Source organism: Biomphalaria glabrata, chromosome 9 (genome assembly GCF_947242115.1).
Source record: "Biomphalaria glabrata chromosome 9, xgBioGlab47.1, whole genome shotgun sequence".
In the NCBI taxonomy this organism is placed as follows: Eukaryota; Metazoa; Mollusca; class Gastropoda; family Planorbidae; genus Biomphalaria; species Biomphalaria glabrata.
Genome location: NC_074719.1, coordinates 21,897,169 through 21,915,902, shown reverse-complemented (window position 1 = coordinate 21,915,902; position 18,734 = coordinate 21,897,169). Strand labels below are relative to the sequence as shown.

Genomic DNA, 18,734 nt, shown 5'->3' with positions numbered 1-18,734 from the left:
TTCTTTTTAAAATGGAGTGTCTCTAAATACGACCACGAAACAGTAGATGTGTGTCTTCAGTCTCTGCCATGTTATTTGACGCTGACTTCACCGGGATTGACAGGAACAATTCATGTAACGAATTTATGACTAGAAATACGATACTTGGACTATAGAAATATAAGAACAATGGTGGAAATAATTTATGGAGATAACAGCAAAGTGTGCTGTCTTGTAATAACTGTCCCAAACGCTATTAATGAATTGAGGACATACTTTATTAAGGTGTATGTTATTTTCAAATCACCAAATAAGCTTTTGATTTAGTTATAATGCTGTAATATTCCTATATATAGAAGCTTTTAGCTCCATTTATGAAAGCCGTGAAAAGGACGCATGACAGGACGGAGCCCTGTGGAGGCCGTGCTCGAGGGTCATTTCCCTGAGACTTCTCCGTACATCTTTGTTTTTCTAGGAAGTCTCTAATCCAGTAAAATATCCGTCCCCGCACCCCCACAGCTCTTATCTGATAAAGCAAACCAGGCCGCCATACTTCATCATATGATGTTTTAAGTCAATGAAGACTGCGTATGTGCTTTCGGTACTTTGGAATCCATCTGCTACGCTCTGCACAAAGATGTTGACTTGGTCTATAGCGGACATTCCAGCCCTGAAACCAGCCTGTTCAGGAGCTACAAGACGGGCACTCTCAAGGTACCAAACCAGACGCTCATTTACCATTTTTCCGCCATCTTTCCCACACAAGATGTGAGTGAGATGGGCCTGTAGCCCTCAGCAATGGTAGCATCTTTCCCACACAAGATGTGAGTGAGATGGGCCTGTAGCCCTCAGCAATGGTAGCATCTATCCCACACAAGATGTGAGTGAGATGGGCCTGTAGCTCGCCTATAAAGATTGGGAAGTTCATTGTTCCCTCAGCACTTTCGGTCTGTGGTTCCTTTCGGTCTGTGGTTCCTTTCGGTCTTTTTTTTCATCAGCTTTGCGAGCTTTATCAATGGCTTTGGACATTGGGGACTTTTTGGCAGTCTTGTTGGTTTCGGCAAAATATTTGTTCAACAGGGTGGCAATTTTCTTCTTTGGTGAAATGGCTACCCCACTAGGTGAAGATAATGGGGTTTCTGTTTTCGTACGCCCAACATTTTTGAGATTTCTCAGAAAACTTCTGGCCTTCGAGCTATCCCTTAGGTTTAACCTTGCACAGGTGTTGGTCCAACGTTCTCGTTTTTCCCTGTCAACAGATGTTTTAACTAGTAGGCTGAGTCTGTTATATTTCTGCCTGAGTGTTGCATTGTTTGGGTTCTTTTGGACCTTTTAGTATGCCCTTTTCCGAGCCGTAACAAGTTTGTTGATTTCAGCGGTCCAAATGTTCTTGAATTTTTTACAAGGGTGTGTCCGAGGAATAAACTTTTTAGCCATTCCCACGATAGCTGCTGTTATCTGACGGTATACGAGGTCGACAGAGCTAGACTCTACATGGATTTTTTTCAAGAGTATTGTCAACAACTGCCTTGTATCGTTCCCAATTAGCTTTACTATAGCACCATTTTCGTGGCTCTTTAGTGGTCTTGAAGCTGATTTCAGAAAGAGTGGCAGTCTTTTTATCTTATATAATACAGACGTTACTTCAAAAAAGAAGATGATATCAATAATATTGGGAGGTAGTCATTATCAGTATCACCTAGTACTTGATAAGTTATGACAGATTCCAAGTTAGCAGAGACTAAAGAAAGATCTGGTCGTGATAGTGAACCATTGCTAGCATGCAGAAGAGTAGGAGGAGAGTGTTTATTTTGCAAAAGAAAAAGGTTAGTAGAATTGCACAGGTCATGAACTTTTTTACCAGACTGATCAGTGTCATCATAGCCCCAGGAAGGTGAATGGGCATTTAGATCTCCAGCTATGATAGTGTCTACAGTTATTGTCTCTCTGACATCTAAAGTCAGTTCTTGATTTTGTTGATTATAAACATTGATGCACTTGAAGCTTCTATTATTTTTCCAAATTTCTAACACCGAAGTGTCAGTCCTCCCCTGAATCATGTCTGTGGGCACTTTTTTGGCGACCAGAGCATTAGCCACCAATGTAACCAGGCCTCGGCAATCCCCACAGGAGCAGCGGAAAACAGAGTACCCGGGTATTTAGACACTTCTTTTTTTCACCTATCAGACAATCTTGTAGTAGGGCAACACCCACACACTCTTTGTGGAGCAGGTTAGTTATTTCAAGTGTCTTTGGCATAAGTCCTCGGACGTTACATTGAAGGACTTTGAAAGTTTAGTATAAGATTTTAAAAATTGGGGATCATGTTGCTTTATCTTTCCATTTAAATTAGCCTGAGTATTAGATCAAAGTGAAGCTATACTTTTTTATGAAAAGTAAGCTTGCTTGGACAAGACTGCCCTCCCTTTTTAAATAAACTACAATTTAAAGATGCTTTACTTATTTTACAAATTAGAAGTAGTATTGGCTACACCAACACCAATGGAAATGTTTACGTTGCGTTGAGAATCAATGTACGTTGCTATGGAAACATCCTTACATTAAATAATAGCACAAAACTAATAGCCTAAGGGGCTCTTGATCTTAGTGCTACAATCAATGCTAGACCTTACTTTTATATAATAGATGCCTTTATGTTTGAAAGCTTATGTAGTTAATACTTTCAAAATGAAACAAATACATTTATAAAGGTGCTTTCGTAATTAATTTTTTTTTCTTGGTAATCTGTTATAGATTTCAGTTGGCTATTCTTCAAATAAAACCACTTTCTATTTAACTAAAGACCACAAAACAGTCATTACATTCCCATTTAATGAAGACCTCATGGAAATTGTCCAATTTGAACACTCAACACAATATCAATTTTCTATGTCAGCCATAGACAATGAAGGCAGGTTGAGAGAGACATTTTCTCCTTTGAGTGAACCCATCAAATACAGTAAGCTTATAAATGTATTTTATTGACATTTTAGCAAAGGAGATAAAAATATATTGTGTCCTTCGTCGTCTGCAATCAATTTTTTTTTCTTTGTTAAATAAAATCATTGTCCATCAAATACACCATTGACACAAGATTTAAAAAAAAAGAAAGCTTATACTAATCGTAGTTGTATCAATTAACTTGTATCAGTCGTGCGATTAATTTTGTAATAGATGTAGATTAAACATAATAAATTTGTGTGATTAGAAATATTTTTACCAATGTTTTTTTATCACTATTTCAGGCTATTAGCTTTTTTTAATAGGATATGATCCTATCACTCATCCACACTAGTTGAGAAAAAAAGGGGGGGGGGGCGAGAAAGAAGGAGATATCTGGATGATCGCTGTTAAAATTTATTTATTAAAAAAAAAATGAGCGACCTGAATTGGAACTCCAGGGCTCCTCAAGCCAATACGGTAACTACGGAGCTGCTGATGGAAATAGTTTTTATAGTTACAAACGTATCTTTCTCTTACCAATAAAAAGGGGACACATTCAACTTATACCACCATAGTAGTCAAGCAAAATGTCTTTCCCATGTTCGAGATATCAAACAAAATAATTAATTACAATTAGTAAATTAACAGATTAACAAAATCACGTCTTGAATATTCCTTTCGAATAGGCGGATCCGACAGGGATCCGACGGTGGCCAAATCTGAGTTTGTGTTATTACACAAACTCTCTTTGTATCTTGCTATTCTCTAATACAGTGTTCCCCAAACTGTGTGCTGCGGAATCCTAGTATTCCGCGAGGCCTGAATAAGTTACCTAACGCAAGACCCAAGGGAGCACCTACGAGTTTATTCTAAAATAGTACTTAGAATATGTTTATATGTACAGACTATGGTCAGCCACACTTACCACCTTCACTCGGGGCATCGCTCTTACTGTTGAGCTGCCCACCAAACTAAACTAAGTAGCCCACTGCCATGATCTCCACAAAAACTCACCCTAACTTTTGAGCTTCAAACCAAGCTGATATTAAGCTGACAACTGCCTTTATCTCCATACTGACCATCACCCTGACCTTAGCTCAGACCAATAGTTAAATAGAATAATTAGAAGATTAATTCAACTATTACGTTTTAACATTTTTTAAAGTTGTTTTTTTTTGTAATGGTAACTGTTCTAGACATGATACAAAGACTAAAATCTCATGTGCTCAACTCAGGAATCAATGTTTTCTTATTTCAGAATCTACTACAGAAATTTACTTTACAATCAACGGAAAGAACGACTCTTTCATTGAGGAATCAGGCGACACTCTGGTGTTTCTCTGCACTTCAAATGGATACCCTCCACCTTTATTATATCTGGATTCACTTGTGACATACAGTTCAAAGCTATTTGATGATCATTTAATTTATCCTGACACACCAGTAAATATTACAATCCGTGGTCTTTTGGTGACAGGTTACTATTTATGTTACCATTTAGACAAATTACAATATGTAGAAAAGAAAATTTTTGTCTTGTCCCACAGTAAGTATTATTTTTGTTATTATTAATTATTATTATTATTATTAATAGACAGACAGACAGATATGCACGCATATAGATGGAGAGATAGAGAGGGGAAAACTAAATATAATACGATATATGAATAGATCTCTTCTGTAGCTTAGAGGCAGAGTTATGAAGTTGGTTATGTAGATTAGTGGCAAAGATCTCAAGTTGGTCATGTAGATTTGAGGCAGAATTATCAAGTTGGTTATGTAGATTAGTGGCAAAGATCTCAAGTTGGTTATGTAGATTTGAGGCAGAATTATCAAGTTGGTTATGTAGATTAGAGGCAGAGTTATCAAGTTGGTTATGTAGATTTGAGGCAGAATTATCAAGTTGGTTATGTAGATTAGAGGCAGAGTTATCAAGTTGGTTATGTAGATTTGAGGCAGAATTATCAAGTTGGTTATGTAGATTTGAGGCAGAATTATCAAGTTGGTTATGTATATTAGAGGCAGAGTTATCAAGTTGGTTATGTAGATTAGAAGCAGAGATCTCAAGTTGGTTATGTAGATTTGAGGCAGAATTATCAAGTTGGTTATGTAGATTTGAGGCAGAATTATCAAGTTGGTTATGTAGATTTGAGGCAGAATTATCAAGTTGGTTATGTAGATTTGAGGCAGAATTATCAAGTTGGTTATGTAGATTAGAGGCAGAGTTATCAAGTTGGTTATGTAGATTAGAAGCAGAGATCTCAAGTTGGTTATGTAGATTAGAAGCAGAGATCTCAAGCTGGTTATGTAGATTAGAAGCAGAGATCTCAAGTTGGTTATGTAGATTTGAGGCAGAATTATCAAGTTGGTTATGTAGATTAGAGGCAGAGTTATCAAGCTGGTTATGTAGATTAGAAGCAGAGATCTCAAGTTGGTTATGTAGATTAGAAGCAGAGATCTCAAGCTGGTTATGTAGATTAGAAGCAGAGATCTCAAGTTGGTTATGTAGATTTGAGGCAGAATTATCAAGTTGGTTATGTAGATTTGAGGCAGAATTATCAAGTTGGTTATGTAGATTTGAGGCAGAATTATCAAGTTGGTTATGTAGATTTGAGGCAGAATTATCAAGTTGGTTATTTAGATTAGAGGCAGAGTTATCAAGTTGGTTATGTAGATTAGAAGCAGAGATCTCAAGTTGGTTATGTAGATTAGAAGCAGAGATCTCAAGCTGGTTATGTAGATTAGAAGCAGAGATCTCAAGTTGGTTATGTAGATTTGAGGCAGAATTATCAAGTTGGTTATGTAGATTAGAGGCAGAGTTATCAAGCTGGTTATGTAGATTAGAAGCAGAGATCTCAAGTTGGTTATGTAGATTAGAAGCAGAGATCTCAAGCTGGTTATGTAGATTAGAAGCAGAGATCTCAAGTTGGTTATGTAGATTTGAGGCAGAATTATCAAGTTGGTTATGTAGATTTGAGGCAGAATTATCAAGTTGGTTATGTAGATTTGAGGCAGAATTATCAAGTTGGTTATGTAGATTTGAGGCAGAATTATCAAGTTGGTTATTTAGATTAGAGGCAGAGTTATCAAGTTGGTTATGTAGATTAGAAGCAGAGATCTCAAGTTGGTTATGTAGATTAGAAGCAGAGATCTCAAGCTGGTTATGTAGATTAGAAGCAGAGATCTCAAGTTGGTTATGTAGATTTGAGGCAGAATTATCAAGTTGGTTATGTAGATTAGAGGCAGAGTTATCAAGCTGGTTATGTAGATTAGAAGCAGAGATCTCAAGTTGGTTATGTAGATTAGAAGCAGAGATCTCAAGCTGGTTATGTAGATTAGAAGCAGAGATCTCAAGTTGGTTATGTAGATTAAAGGCAGAGTTATCAAGTTGGTTATGTAGATTAGAAGCAGAGATCTCAAGTTGGTTATGTAAATTAGAAGCAGAGATCTCAAGCTGGTTATATAGATTAGAAGCAGAGATCTCAAGTTGGTTATTTAGATTAGAAGCAGAGATCTCAAGCTGGTTATGTAGATTAGAAGCAGAGATCTCAAGCTGGTTATGTAGATTAGAGGCAGAGTTATCAAGCTGGTTATGTAGATTACAGGTAGAGTTATCAAGCTGGTTATGTAGATTACAGGTAGAGTTATCAAGTTGGTTATGTAGATTAGAAGCAGAGATCTCAAGCTGGTTATGTAGATTAGAAGCAGAGATCTCAAGTTGGTTATGTAGATTAAAGGCAGAGTTATCAAGTTGGTTATGTAGATTAGAAGCAGAGATCTCAAGTTGGTTATGTAGATTTGAGGCAGAATTATCAAGTTGGTTATGTAGATTTGAGGCAGAATTATCAAGTTGGTTATGTAGATTTGAGGCAGAATTATCAAGTTGGTTATGTAGATTTGAGGCAGAATTATCAAGTTGGTTATTTAGATTAGAGGCAGAGTTATCAAGTTGGTTATGTAGATTAGAAGCAGAGATCTCAAGTTGGTTATGTAGATTAGAAGCAGAGATCTCAAGCTGGTTATGTAGATTTGAAGCAGAGATCTCAAGTTGGTTATGTAGATTTGAGGCAGAATTATCAAGTTGGTTATGTAGATTAGAGGCAGAGTTATCAAGCTGGTTATGTAGATTAGAAGCAGAGATCTCAAGTTGGTTATGTAGATTAGAAGCAGAGATCTCAAGCTGGTTATGTAGATTAGAAGCAGAGATCTCAAGTTGGTTATGTAGATTAAAGGCAGAGTTATCAAGTTGGTTATGTAGATTAGAAGCAGAGATCTCAAGTTGGTTATGTAAATTAGAAGCAGAGATCTCAAGCTGGTTATATAGATTAGAAGCAGAGATCTCAAGTTGGTTATTTAGATTAGAAGCAGAGATCTCAAGCTGGTTATGTAGATTAGAAGCAGAGATCTCAAGCTGGTTATGTAGATTAGAGGCAGAGTTATCAAGCTGGTTATGTAGATTACAGGTAGAGTTATCAAGCTGGTTATGTAGATTACAGGTAGAGTTATCAAGTTGGTTATGTAGATTAGAAGCAGAGATCTCAAGCTGGTTATGTAGATTAGAAGCAGAGATCTCAAGTTGGTTATGTAGATTAAAGGCAGAGTTATCAAGTTGGTTATGTAGATTAGAAGCAGAGATCTCAAGTTGGTTATGTAAATTAGAAGCAGAGATCTCAAGCTGGTTATATAGATTAGAAGCAGAGATCTCAAGTTGGTTATTTAGATTAGAAGCAGAGATCTCAAGCTGGTTATGTAGATTAGAAGCAGAGATCTCAAGCTGGTTATGTAGATTAGAGGCAGAGTTATCAAGCTGGTTATGTAGATTACAGGTAGAGTTATCAAGCTGGTTATGTAGATTACAGGTAGAGTTATCAAGTTGGTTATGTAGATTATAGGTAGAGTTATCAAGTTGGTTATGTAGATTATAGGTAGAGTTATCAAGTTGGTTATGTAGATTAGAGGTTATCTGCCTGAGTGAACTGTACAGTCTAAAGGTAGACATAGCTGCTTACCAAGAAATTCCTGACTGCTCCTTGACCGCAATATGTGGAGAAATTTGTGGAGAAATATGGTGGCAAGAAAACTATGGACACTGAAAAATCCTTGGCTTCAGCTCTAGACGAAGAGCCTTCTAAACGAAAACAGGCAGGCCCTTTGTGATCATAGCCAGAGTTGTATGTGGGTGGGAATGTCTCTCGAGATTAAGTCTCAACAGTCAGAAGTAAAAAGGATCAACGACTGAAGAAGGTCAAGTTATCAGCCAGAGTGTAACACTGTGTGCTGCAAGCTGCGTAATGGTCGCCGTCTCCTGATTTTCCTCAGGATTAACTTGGTATAGTTGCAAGGCAGCAGAGGAGGGGATTCATAGTTTTCCTTCTCCTATGTGGGTAGTCAGCCTCAACAGAAAATAACCCTGAATGCATTTAAATAATAAACTGTGAATCACTTATGAGATTTTTGTTCTTTTAAAAAAATGTTTCAATTGTAAGGTCATTGCTTTAATGAAATTTGAAACTGAGTTTCTTTCTGTTAACATATTCCATTGTAACACTCTTCTTTACAGGCCAGCTCAGATTAATGTCAAATATATTTGAACAGAAGGACTTAGAGTTTCAAAGTTTAGGATACCTTGACTTCTGGCCAGACTACGAGGCCTATTTTTCCGTGATAGGATACCCAGCGCCGTACTCCATGCAACTCTGGTCTAATGGTGATAACATCACCGAAGGAGTAGAATTGACCTATGGCGATACGTCTGATTATGTAAACAGTAACATATACGTTAAGTTCACAGACCACGCTCTTCTAGTGCAACAGAAAAACTACAGTTTAACAGTGAACAACGGGCATCCGACCAGCTTCACGTTTGTGTGTGGAGGTAAGGTGGTCGATTTTTTGTTGACCTGACCCATGTAGTCAGATACTCAAAATAATTATAAGCATAATATCTTTTTTTTAGAAAAAAATGTTGAGAAATTATGTTTACCCAGTGGCGTAGCTAAGGGGGGTATGGGGGAGGATTTGAAGATCCCCCCAGGCCTCCACTTGAGGGGGGCTCCCAAATGGGTGTCCGAAATTTGTTTGTAAATACATAAATTAATATATTTGATTGACAAATAGTGTCAACATTTATGAATGAAATTTATAACAAAGACTAAACCTGGTTAAAGGTCTGTTGACATATTTTAAATATTTTTCCAACAGAGATCAAAGTTGTTTTTTTTAAGTAAGTTTTACATTTTAAAATGCAAATCTTTAATCATCATCATCATCATCAAATTCCATTAGGGAAAGCCCTGGACGGAAACCCTGCTGTCTTGCGTAGTGCATAAATGTCGCCATATATGTCGAGAATTTTTGGTTTCCCAGACCTGTCGAGACGGAGATCAGCAAGTCTGGGGCAGTCAAACAGAATATGAGGCACTGTTTCCTCTTCTTCCCCGCAGCCTGGGCACCGTGAATCGAAATATGGCCATAGCTGTGAGAAATATGAGCCAACAGGACAGTGGCCTGTCCTGCACTGTGCAATAATAGCTTGCTCAAGGCCTGGACAGCCTCCACCACGGGGAATTGCAGTCAGGGCGCCTCATGTGCTCCCAGACTCCACGGACTTTTTGGGATTTGTCCCAGCACTCAAACCACTTTTCCATTTCTGTTTTTTGAATTATGGCCAGAGAATGACGACAACTTACAGCCTGTTCAGTGGGTGGAATTCGCCTTCCCTGGTAGGCTAGGGAGTCTGCAATAGTGTTGCCAGTCACACCTATGTGACTTGGTACCCACTGCATTATTACAGGGGTGCCATAGCGTTGTTTGATGTTGTGTGAAGCCATGATGACAGTGTCGATATTGGGGGGCCATGGTCCGGGGCTTTGCAAAGCCTGTAGTACAGATTGTGAGTCAGTGACCACAACAATCTGTGTTGCACTCAAATGCCCCTCGCCGAGTTGAGAGTCAATGACTTTTATGGGTTCACAGACTGTCATAATCTCCGAAACTGCAAACACTACTACTTGTTCCAAAGATTTTGACTGAGCCAAGAAAGTCGATGTAGGCTCCATAGCCTGTTTTTCCATGCCGACCCATCAGTGTATGCAAAAATAGCACTGGGCTTGAAGATATCTTTAATAGATTTTGTTTGTTGCCGATATATTTTCCTTTTAAAAGAGATCAAACATGTGCTTGCAGCAAGAACTAAGAATATTTCTGTATGATATACAGCGAATTCCAGGTATCTTGTTACCTTTACTAATAATAGATTTAAATGGTGAGTATTTTAAGGTTACGCTAATTAACCTTGAAGCAATATTTAGAGAATCAGGTATAACAGATCAAATAGTTATTCTTAATAATGTTAGAATTGTCTATTATTCCGGTTTGGCTTCTATAATTATTACCCCTCTATTCATCTTTCCTCAATCCAATGGAAACATGTTTTTCTAAATTAAAAAAAAACACCGTTCTTATAGAGTGATAAAAGAGTGAATTGCAAAGGTGGGAAAATAAATCAAAAAACCTAAATGTATGTCTTTCGTCAGAGAAAATTTCACAATCATGGCATATTTTTTATTTGTGAAATTAAAAAAATGTTTTTTTTTTCTATGGGAACTTCCCCCATCCCGAGTTGACCAGCGTGGGGCTACAAAACAGCGTGACGCAAAGGTTAAACCTATGATAACGCAGCCACAATGAGTGGCCGTCTGTCTGGTCTGCGGATACGTCTGTTAGGCATAAATCCAAAAGCAACATTTCTGAACTGTGATAATCACTTTCTCAACCTGGCAACTTTTCATTCTGCTGAGATAGATCCAACAATTGTCACCTTTTTTTGGAACTGTACATGAATTGTTCAACTTTTTGTTTTCCAAATTAACTCCAGAGATGGACCAAACTGAAAGAAGATGACGCCGGGATTTTTTAAAAAAAGAGTAATACAAGAGAAGAAGCTACGTCGGCAGTTTCTCAACAAAATCATCATACTGTTGGAGAACATTTTTGAATCGACAACTGAAATAATGGACACTAGAAGCAGTGCACAGAATCTGTTCTGTTGTCACAGATAGATATTAACATAAACATACCAAAAATGACGTAATATCAAATAATATTAGCACAGAATCTTCTTCATGCAGTGTAAAATTAAGAATTTTTTGCCTATCTGGAATTCTGGTCAAATCTCCTGCGTCCAATTAATATAGTTCAGAAGAAACTACAAAAGTCTGGACTGCATATACGGGAAGCTGCTAAAGAAATTAGTACCCTTTCATGCTTTCTGCCAAATGATGAGAAACTAACAAAAACCCAATCCATCGAAAAAGCAAAAAAAGGTAGTGAATACTATGGATTCCCTGTAATCAAAACAACCAGAAGAAAGAAAAGACTTGATGGGAAGTTGAGTTCTAATGTAGGACTGTCAATAGAACTGCAATTCAAACGTGTTGCGACAGAAGTGCTGGACAGATTTCATATGGAGATGAAGGGCAGATTTCAAAGGCTGGAAAGAAAACGGATATCTTTGGGTTTCTTCTTGAACCAAGACACCTGTTAGAAGACACGCTTGTGACAAACTGTGCTACTTTTCCTGTTTGTATGATGAAATAAATGGCAAATCGCTTGTTCAATGATGTCATTGATGCACGAGCACTTTTCATCAACAAACCAGTAATACAATCACCAATAGACATATTGCGGAAACATGCTTCATATGGGAATTACGTGTGCTCAAACTTTGCAACCTCCTCCGAATACCGCTAACTCAGGCGACTTCCATTGTTTCATTTGAGAGATCATTCTCAAAGCTCAAGTTCATCAAAAGCTATCTCAGGAGCACAATGACGCTTTAATCATGGCTTTAATGTCAGTGAAGTCACTAATACTAGAAAGTATCGATGTAGATATTATAGATGTCTTTGCTGTACAGAATGCACGACGTGAAGCGATATCAATTGAGATTTATCACTTGTGCATTATTTAGCTAATAAACAACGGCATTATTCATTAAGAGAGTCTTAATGATTATTTTTTGTTAAGTTTACTGATATACTGAACCTATTTGATTTTGGGCTTATATAGTTTTTGCATACATTATCTCATGTCACATGACAAAACGCAAGGGGCCCCCAAAGAGGTCAATCCCCCCGGACCCCCAAATCCCTAGCTACGCCCCTGTGTTTCTAAAAGCGAAAAATCTAATTGTTTAAATCAATGATGCCAGCAATTGCTTCATAAAATACACCAGTTTTTACAACTATTCACTATTAATAGTAACAAACACTGGAGGCTTTCTAGTAAGGGAGTTGACCATTATTAACACATTTATGCAAATGGTTTTAGATTTTTGATCAAAAAATATTTTTTTACATTTGCATTGCTAAGTTATTTAAGTTCTGTCATACTAAATATTACATTTACAAAAAAATGTTAACTTTTTTTTTAAAGAGAAAAAATCTACTTACTATGCAAATAAGATGGACATAATTTAAACAACTATTAGTAAGTAGTTTTTCATATTATCGCGTGAACTGCAGAGTACACTCTAAACCATGGAACACAAAAGTAAAGGAATTTTTAGTGTTTTTTACGGAAATGTTTTTTTCTTGAGACTTTGAATAAGAGATTAACCCTTTACAAAACAATTAGATCAATTAGATACTCAATTAGATCAATTAGATACTCATTATAAGACATCAGTTAGGCCAGGTTCACATTTAACTTCACATTCACTTTCACCTATCCCTTGGTTTGATAGACCTTTTGGCACCACACAGGATCTGTCAACCTTCTTTCTCCATTCTTCTCTGTCATTTGCCTTTGACGGAATTTCATTACATTTTTCCTGCCTGGGTGGACCACTTCGAGGGCCGATTTTGAGTTTGTGTTTCCACACAAACTCTCTTTGTAACCTTGTTTTCTTACATTTTGTCAACTTAAAAGTCCTGGTCCAACAAGCGTTCAAGGTGCTTTAATTATAGTGTACATATTTTACTCTGTTGACCAGGAGAGTGTGTAATAGCCTAATAGTTGAAATGGGTGTCTCTCTTTCAGATTGTAATTTCTTAGCCAACTCCTGCACAATCAAAAGTAATGCAATGTCTTTGAACGTCTTTCTTCTTGTTGTTCGCCTGCTATCTCAGTAGAGCGCAAGGACTGAAATCAAGGACTAGCACAATTTGTGTGGACTTGACTTGTAAATGTGTATACTTTATTTTTAATGTGTAATGTGTTGTCATAGTTTAGACTATTTTCGGCATTGCTTTTGTCATAAGGTCAGAGACTCCCAGCAATATGCAAAGTTCTTTTTGACTTTTAAGTTACAGGCTTTTGGAATGAGGCTTTATTTTAGCATCCTTTATAACACCTATGACATAGAGAGAGATGGCAGAAACAAATGGCTCATGCTAAATGTAAATCCCATTTTGATTACAAAGAAAGTTATTCCTATGTTCGAGCACTTTAAATGAGAGGATCATACATGTTCTTTAGTCAGCATCAAAGAATCGAGCATCGAGTCAAATGCAATTTCAAGACATTTGAAATGAAAACAAATTCCTTTGTTTTGATCGCGGTGCAATAATTCAACAAGCTGAACAGTGTGAGGTAACGGGGTCGATCAATTGGAAAATACTAAAAGAAAAAAAGTAAGGGTTTGACAGTAGTAATTTAAAAAGTAAGGGTTTGTCAGTAGTAATTAAAAAAGTAAGGGTTTGTCAGTAATAATTAAAAAAAGTAAGGGTTTGTCAGTAGTAATTAAAAAAAGTAAGGGTTTGTCAGTAGTAATTAAAAAAAAGTAAGGGTTTGTCAGTAGTAATTTTAAAAAAGTAAGGGTTTGTCAGTAGTAATTTTAAAAAAGTAAGGGTTTGTCAGTAGTAATTTTAAAAAAGTAAGGGTTTGTCAGTAGTAATTAGGGGGGAGGCATTGTAAAGCGGGTCGTTCAAAATCAAGTTTAATGCTTAGGTCAGAGAAATTACGATGCGCATGTTTTTAAAATATCAACAATAACATGAGGATACAGGGGAAGAGAGAAGGAAAGAGATATAGAGCGGACCATTTCATTTCATGGTATTAGACACAATTCACGGGATAAAATGTATATTAGGGGGATCATTAAAATGTGACCCGATTATTGGAAGTTCAAAAAAAAAGGTAGAGCTGTTCCGGCCGTAATAAACCTTGAACAAATCAACGGGCGTAGTCGGTATCTAATACTAGTAAAATAGAAGCTCCTTAGGATGCTACTAACTTGTCAACAGTATTTATTATAACAACATCCTATGAAGACATTAAGACAGTGGACACTTGACTAGCAATGAACCAATGGCATCCAATGATACACAACTGGTCTAACATCAACAGACTTATACCGGTAATACTTCAAAATTAGCATTAAAACGTCTAGACTGACAACAGCACAGCACTCAAGGATTGAAAAAATGAACATTCAACACCAACACTAGCTACGATAGCACCATCACTGACAACAGCACAGCACTCAAGGATTAAAAAACTGAACATTCAACACCAACACTAGCTACGATAGCACCATCACCGTCTACAGTAACACCAACATTGACACCCTATAGGAAAAAAACAACAAGACTCAAACGTCAAATCTAAAATTAGAAATACGAAACGAATCTAAATAGAAAATTTCATAGAAATATAAAAGAAAACTCTATTATCTAATCAGGGGTTAAAGAGTCCTTCCCAAGAATAGGTCCAAGGCAATAAGACTAAGGCTGTCCACTAGCATTAAGTCAAGAATCATTTTCCGGATCCAAAATCTTTGATTATTTTAATTATCTAAATTTGGTGCCTGGCAATCAAAACTAAGAGCTGTCAATTGACGTCACAGGAAATTATGGCGTAGCCCCTGGAAGAACACTGTGGGCTATTTGAACTATCTACAATGAAGAACGCTGTGGGCTATTTGAACTATCTACAATGAAGAACGCTGTGGGCTATTTGAACTATCTACAATGAAGAACGCTGTGGGCTATTTGAACTATCTACAATGAAGAACGCTGTGGGCTATTTGAACTATCTACAATGAAGAACGCTGTGGGCTATTTGAACTATCTACAATGAAGAACGCTGTGGGCTATTTGAACTATCTACAATGAAGAACGCTGTGGGCTATTTGAAATATCTACAATGAAGAACGCTGTGGGCTATTTGAACTATCTACAATGAAGAACGCTGTGGGCTATTTGAACTATCTACAATGAAGAACGCTGTGGGCTATTTGAAATATCTACAATGAAGAACGCTGTGGGCTATTTGAACTATCTACAATGAAGAACGTTGTGGGCTATTTGAACTATCTACAATGAAGAACGCTGTGGGCTATTTGAACTATCTACAATGAAGAACGCTGTGGGCTATTTGAAATATCTACAATGAAGAACGCTGTGGGCTATTTGAACTATCTACAATGAAGAACGCTGTGGGCTATTTGAACTATCTACAATGAAGAACGCTGTGGGCTATTTGAACTATCTACAATGAAGAACGCTGTGGGCTATTTGAACTATCTACAATGAAGAACGCTGTGGGCTATTTGAACTATCTACAATGAAGAACGCTGTGGGCTATTTGAAATATCTACAATGAAGAACGCTGTGGGCTATTTGAACTATCTACAATGAAGAACGCTGTGGGCTATTTGAACTATCTACAATGAAGAACGCTGTGGGCTATTTGAAATATCTACAATGAAGAACGCTGTGGGCTATTTGAACTATCTACAATGAAGAACGCTGTGGGCTATTTGAACTATCTACAATGAAGAACGCTGTGGGCTATTTGAAATATCTACAATGAAGAACGCTGTGGGCTATTTGAACTATCTACAATGAAGAACGTTGTGGGCTATTTGAACTATCTACAATGAAGAACGCTGTGGGCTATTTGAACTATCTACAATGAAGAACGCTGTGGGCTATTTGAAATATCTACAATGAAGAACGCTGTGGGCTATTTGAACTATCTACAATGAAGAACGCTGTGGGCTATTTGAACTATCTACAATGAAGAACGCTGTGGGCTATTTGAACTATCTACAATGAAGAACGCTGTGGGCTATTTGAACTATCTACAATGAAGAACGCTGTGGGCTATTTGAACTATCTACAATGAAGAACGCTGTGGGCTATTTGAAATATCTACAATGAAGAACGCTGTGGGCTATTTGAACTATCTACAATGAAGAACGCTGTGGGACATTTGAAATATCTACAATGAAGAACGCTGTGGGCTATTTGAAATATCTACAATGAAGAACGCTGTGGGACATTTGAAATATCTACAATGAAGAACGCTGTGGGCTATTTGAAATATCTACAATGAAGAACGCTGTGGGACGTTTGAACTATCTACAATGAAGAACGCTGTGGGCTATTTGAAATATCTACAATGAAGAACGCTGTGGGCTATTTGAAATATCTACAATGAAGAACGCTGTGGGCTATTTGAAATATCTACAATGAAGAACGCTGTGGGCTATTTGAACTATCTACAATGAAGAACGCTGTGGGCTATTTGAACTATCTACAATGAAGAACGCTGTGGGCTATTTGAAATATCTACAATGAAGAACGCTGTGGGCTATTTGAAATATCTACAATGAAGAACGCTGTGGGCTATTTGAAATATCTACAATGAAGAACGCTGTGGGCTATTTGAAATATCTACAATGAAGAACGCTGTGGGCTATTTGAAATATCTACAATGAAGAACGCTGTGGGCTATTTGAAATATCTACAATGAAGAACGCTGTGGGCTATTTGAAATATTTACAATGAAGAACGCTGTGGGCTATTTGAAATATCTACAATGAAGAAAGCGGTGCGCTATTTTTTGTTCAATCATTTAAAAGTATAAACACACGATTTCCGCATCAAAACTAACTCCGACACCGTCTAGATCCTGACTGGCTGCAACAAGAATTGCAAGAAAAAAGGAAACAACTTACTTCAAAGTTTAAATCCAACATTTATATCGACATGTCCACACGGAACTTCAGATTGGCCAACATATATCGACATGTCCACACGGAACTTCAGATTGGCCAACATATATCGACATGTTCACACGGAACTTCAGATTGGCCAACAAAATTGAACATAATTAATATTTGCATGCGTACAAACGTATCTATGCTACACATGCTACATATGCATGTGAGACGTGGAAGTCATCTGTCAAAATTGAGAAAACACTAAATGTGGCTCAACAGAGATGGCTGAGACGGATTTTGGGAAGTCAGTTACACAGACCGGATCTCAAACAAGGAAATCCTATGCCGAACTGGGAGTCGAACACTTAGTGAGGTTGTGACTGAGTGTCGCATGAGGTTTGCGGGACATGTTCTACGTCAAAATGAATTACGCACACCAAGAGTTGCGATAACATGGAAGCCAAAACGAGGAAAGCGCAAACAGGGACGTCCTCGTATTACCTGGCGACACACCTTCATGGAGGACCTCAGAACATTGGACACCAGATGGGAGGAGGCTTCAGACATTGCCAGTGACAGATCATTATGGAGACAGCTTGCCGCCCAATGCGCCGAACGGCGCGGGAGGACCTAAGTCTAAGTCTAAGTAAACGTATCTAGAGTTTATGAGGAAAATGACATTGAATTTTTGTTAAAAAACCTTTGAGCTTTCAAACTTTTATAACCTACGTTCCCTTTTCGCACTTGCCAGAAGTTCATTCAGAGTTCAAGTTTAAGATATTTCGTTTCTCCTTAACGTTTGTTCTACAAATCTGGATCACGTGTTTACAGTCAGCTTCCGATTCGTCTATGTTGCGTCTTTTTTCTGAATTAAATGTCCAATATTTTTGCGAAACAAGGTTTTCTTACCTGTTAGTTATCAATTGTTATTTCTTGAAGACGACATCCGATGTGAAACAGAAACAAATTCAATCACCACCAATAGGTTTATTTCTTTTCACTGACATATTGTAGCAATGTAGCTTTTTACTGTCTCGATCACTCTCGGTGCTATTAGAGCATGGAATGGGTTGCCTGAGCTAGCCAGGAAAACCAGTGACTTGTAGAATTTAAGTCATTGGTTAATATGCATGACTGAATGCATGACGCGTAGAACGTAATTATTTTCTTTTTTTTTTGAAGTAACGTCTGTATTATATAAGAAGAAGTTGCTCCGCCCTGCTTTTCAAAGTATCAAGTAGGTCACATCAGTATGGGGAAGGACACATAGAAAATAAATACAGGTCTGATAGTTCAAATACAAAGTATTTCATAATAAAAGGATGTTCACTAGGTATTTATCTGTTTTTTTGATACATTATATTTCTAAAGCTTTAATCTCTATAAGAGAAAGACAAATGAAGTTCCCACGTAATTATCAAAAATTGTGTATATTATTATAAACTGTGCAGTTTGTATAAATGTGTCTCTCCATATTGTATGTAAATGTAACATCTTGTTGACATCTTGTTGATGTTGTGGAAGAACAACCACGCTTCAAGATTTAGTTTTAGTTTTTTATTATTGTATAATTCTATCAGTTTTTAATGATTAAGCAACTGCTTGAAATGAAATAATTTTTATGAACGTTTGATTGTACATGATTGCTAATTTGTCCATTCCAAATTGTTTGTATTTATAAAGAAAAGAAAATAGCTTATGTTTATTACGATTTTAGAGATATTAATTTCATTGACTGCAATTTTTAATCTAAATTTCTCAACGATTTAATACAATGTTATATTATGTTGATTGAATTTTGAACATTAATAAATTATATATCTAGAATGATGTATGAATAAACCAAAAATGCAAAATCCCA

At 37.0% G+C, this 18,734-nt stretch overlaps 1 protein-coding gene across 2 annotated transcripts in view; it reads left to right on the top strand.

Moving 5' to 3' along the window:
* LOC106053017 (uncharacterized) overlaps window positions 1-18,734 on the top strand; it is a 38,595-nt gene extending 19,861 nt beyond the window's left edge. For both annotated transcript variants that reach the window (XM_056040503.1, XM_056040502.1), the window contains exons 6-9: window positions 2,734-2,938; window positions 4,181-4,468; window positions 8,483-8,797; window positions 12,964-18,734. In XM_056040503.1, the coding sequence (XP_055896478.1) occupies window positions 2,734-2,938; window positions 4,181-4,468; window positions 8,483-8,797; window positions 12,964-13,055 (900 nt within the window). In that variant the 3' untranslated portion in view covers window positions 13,056-18,734. The remainder of the gene's footprint in view (window positions 1-2,733; window positions 2,939-4,180; window positions 4,469-8,482; window positions 8,798-12,963) is intronic.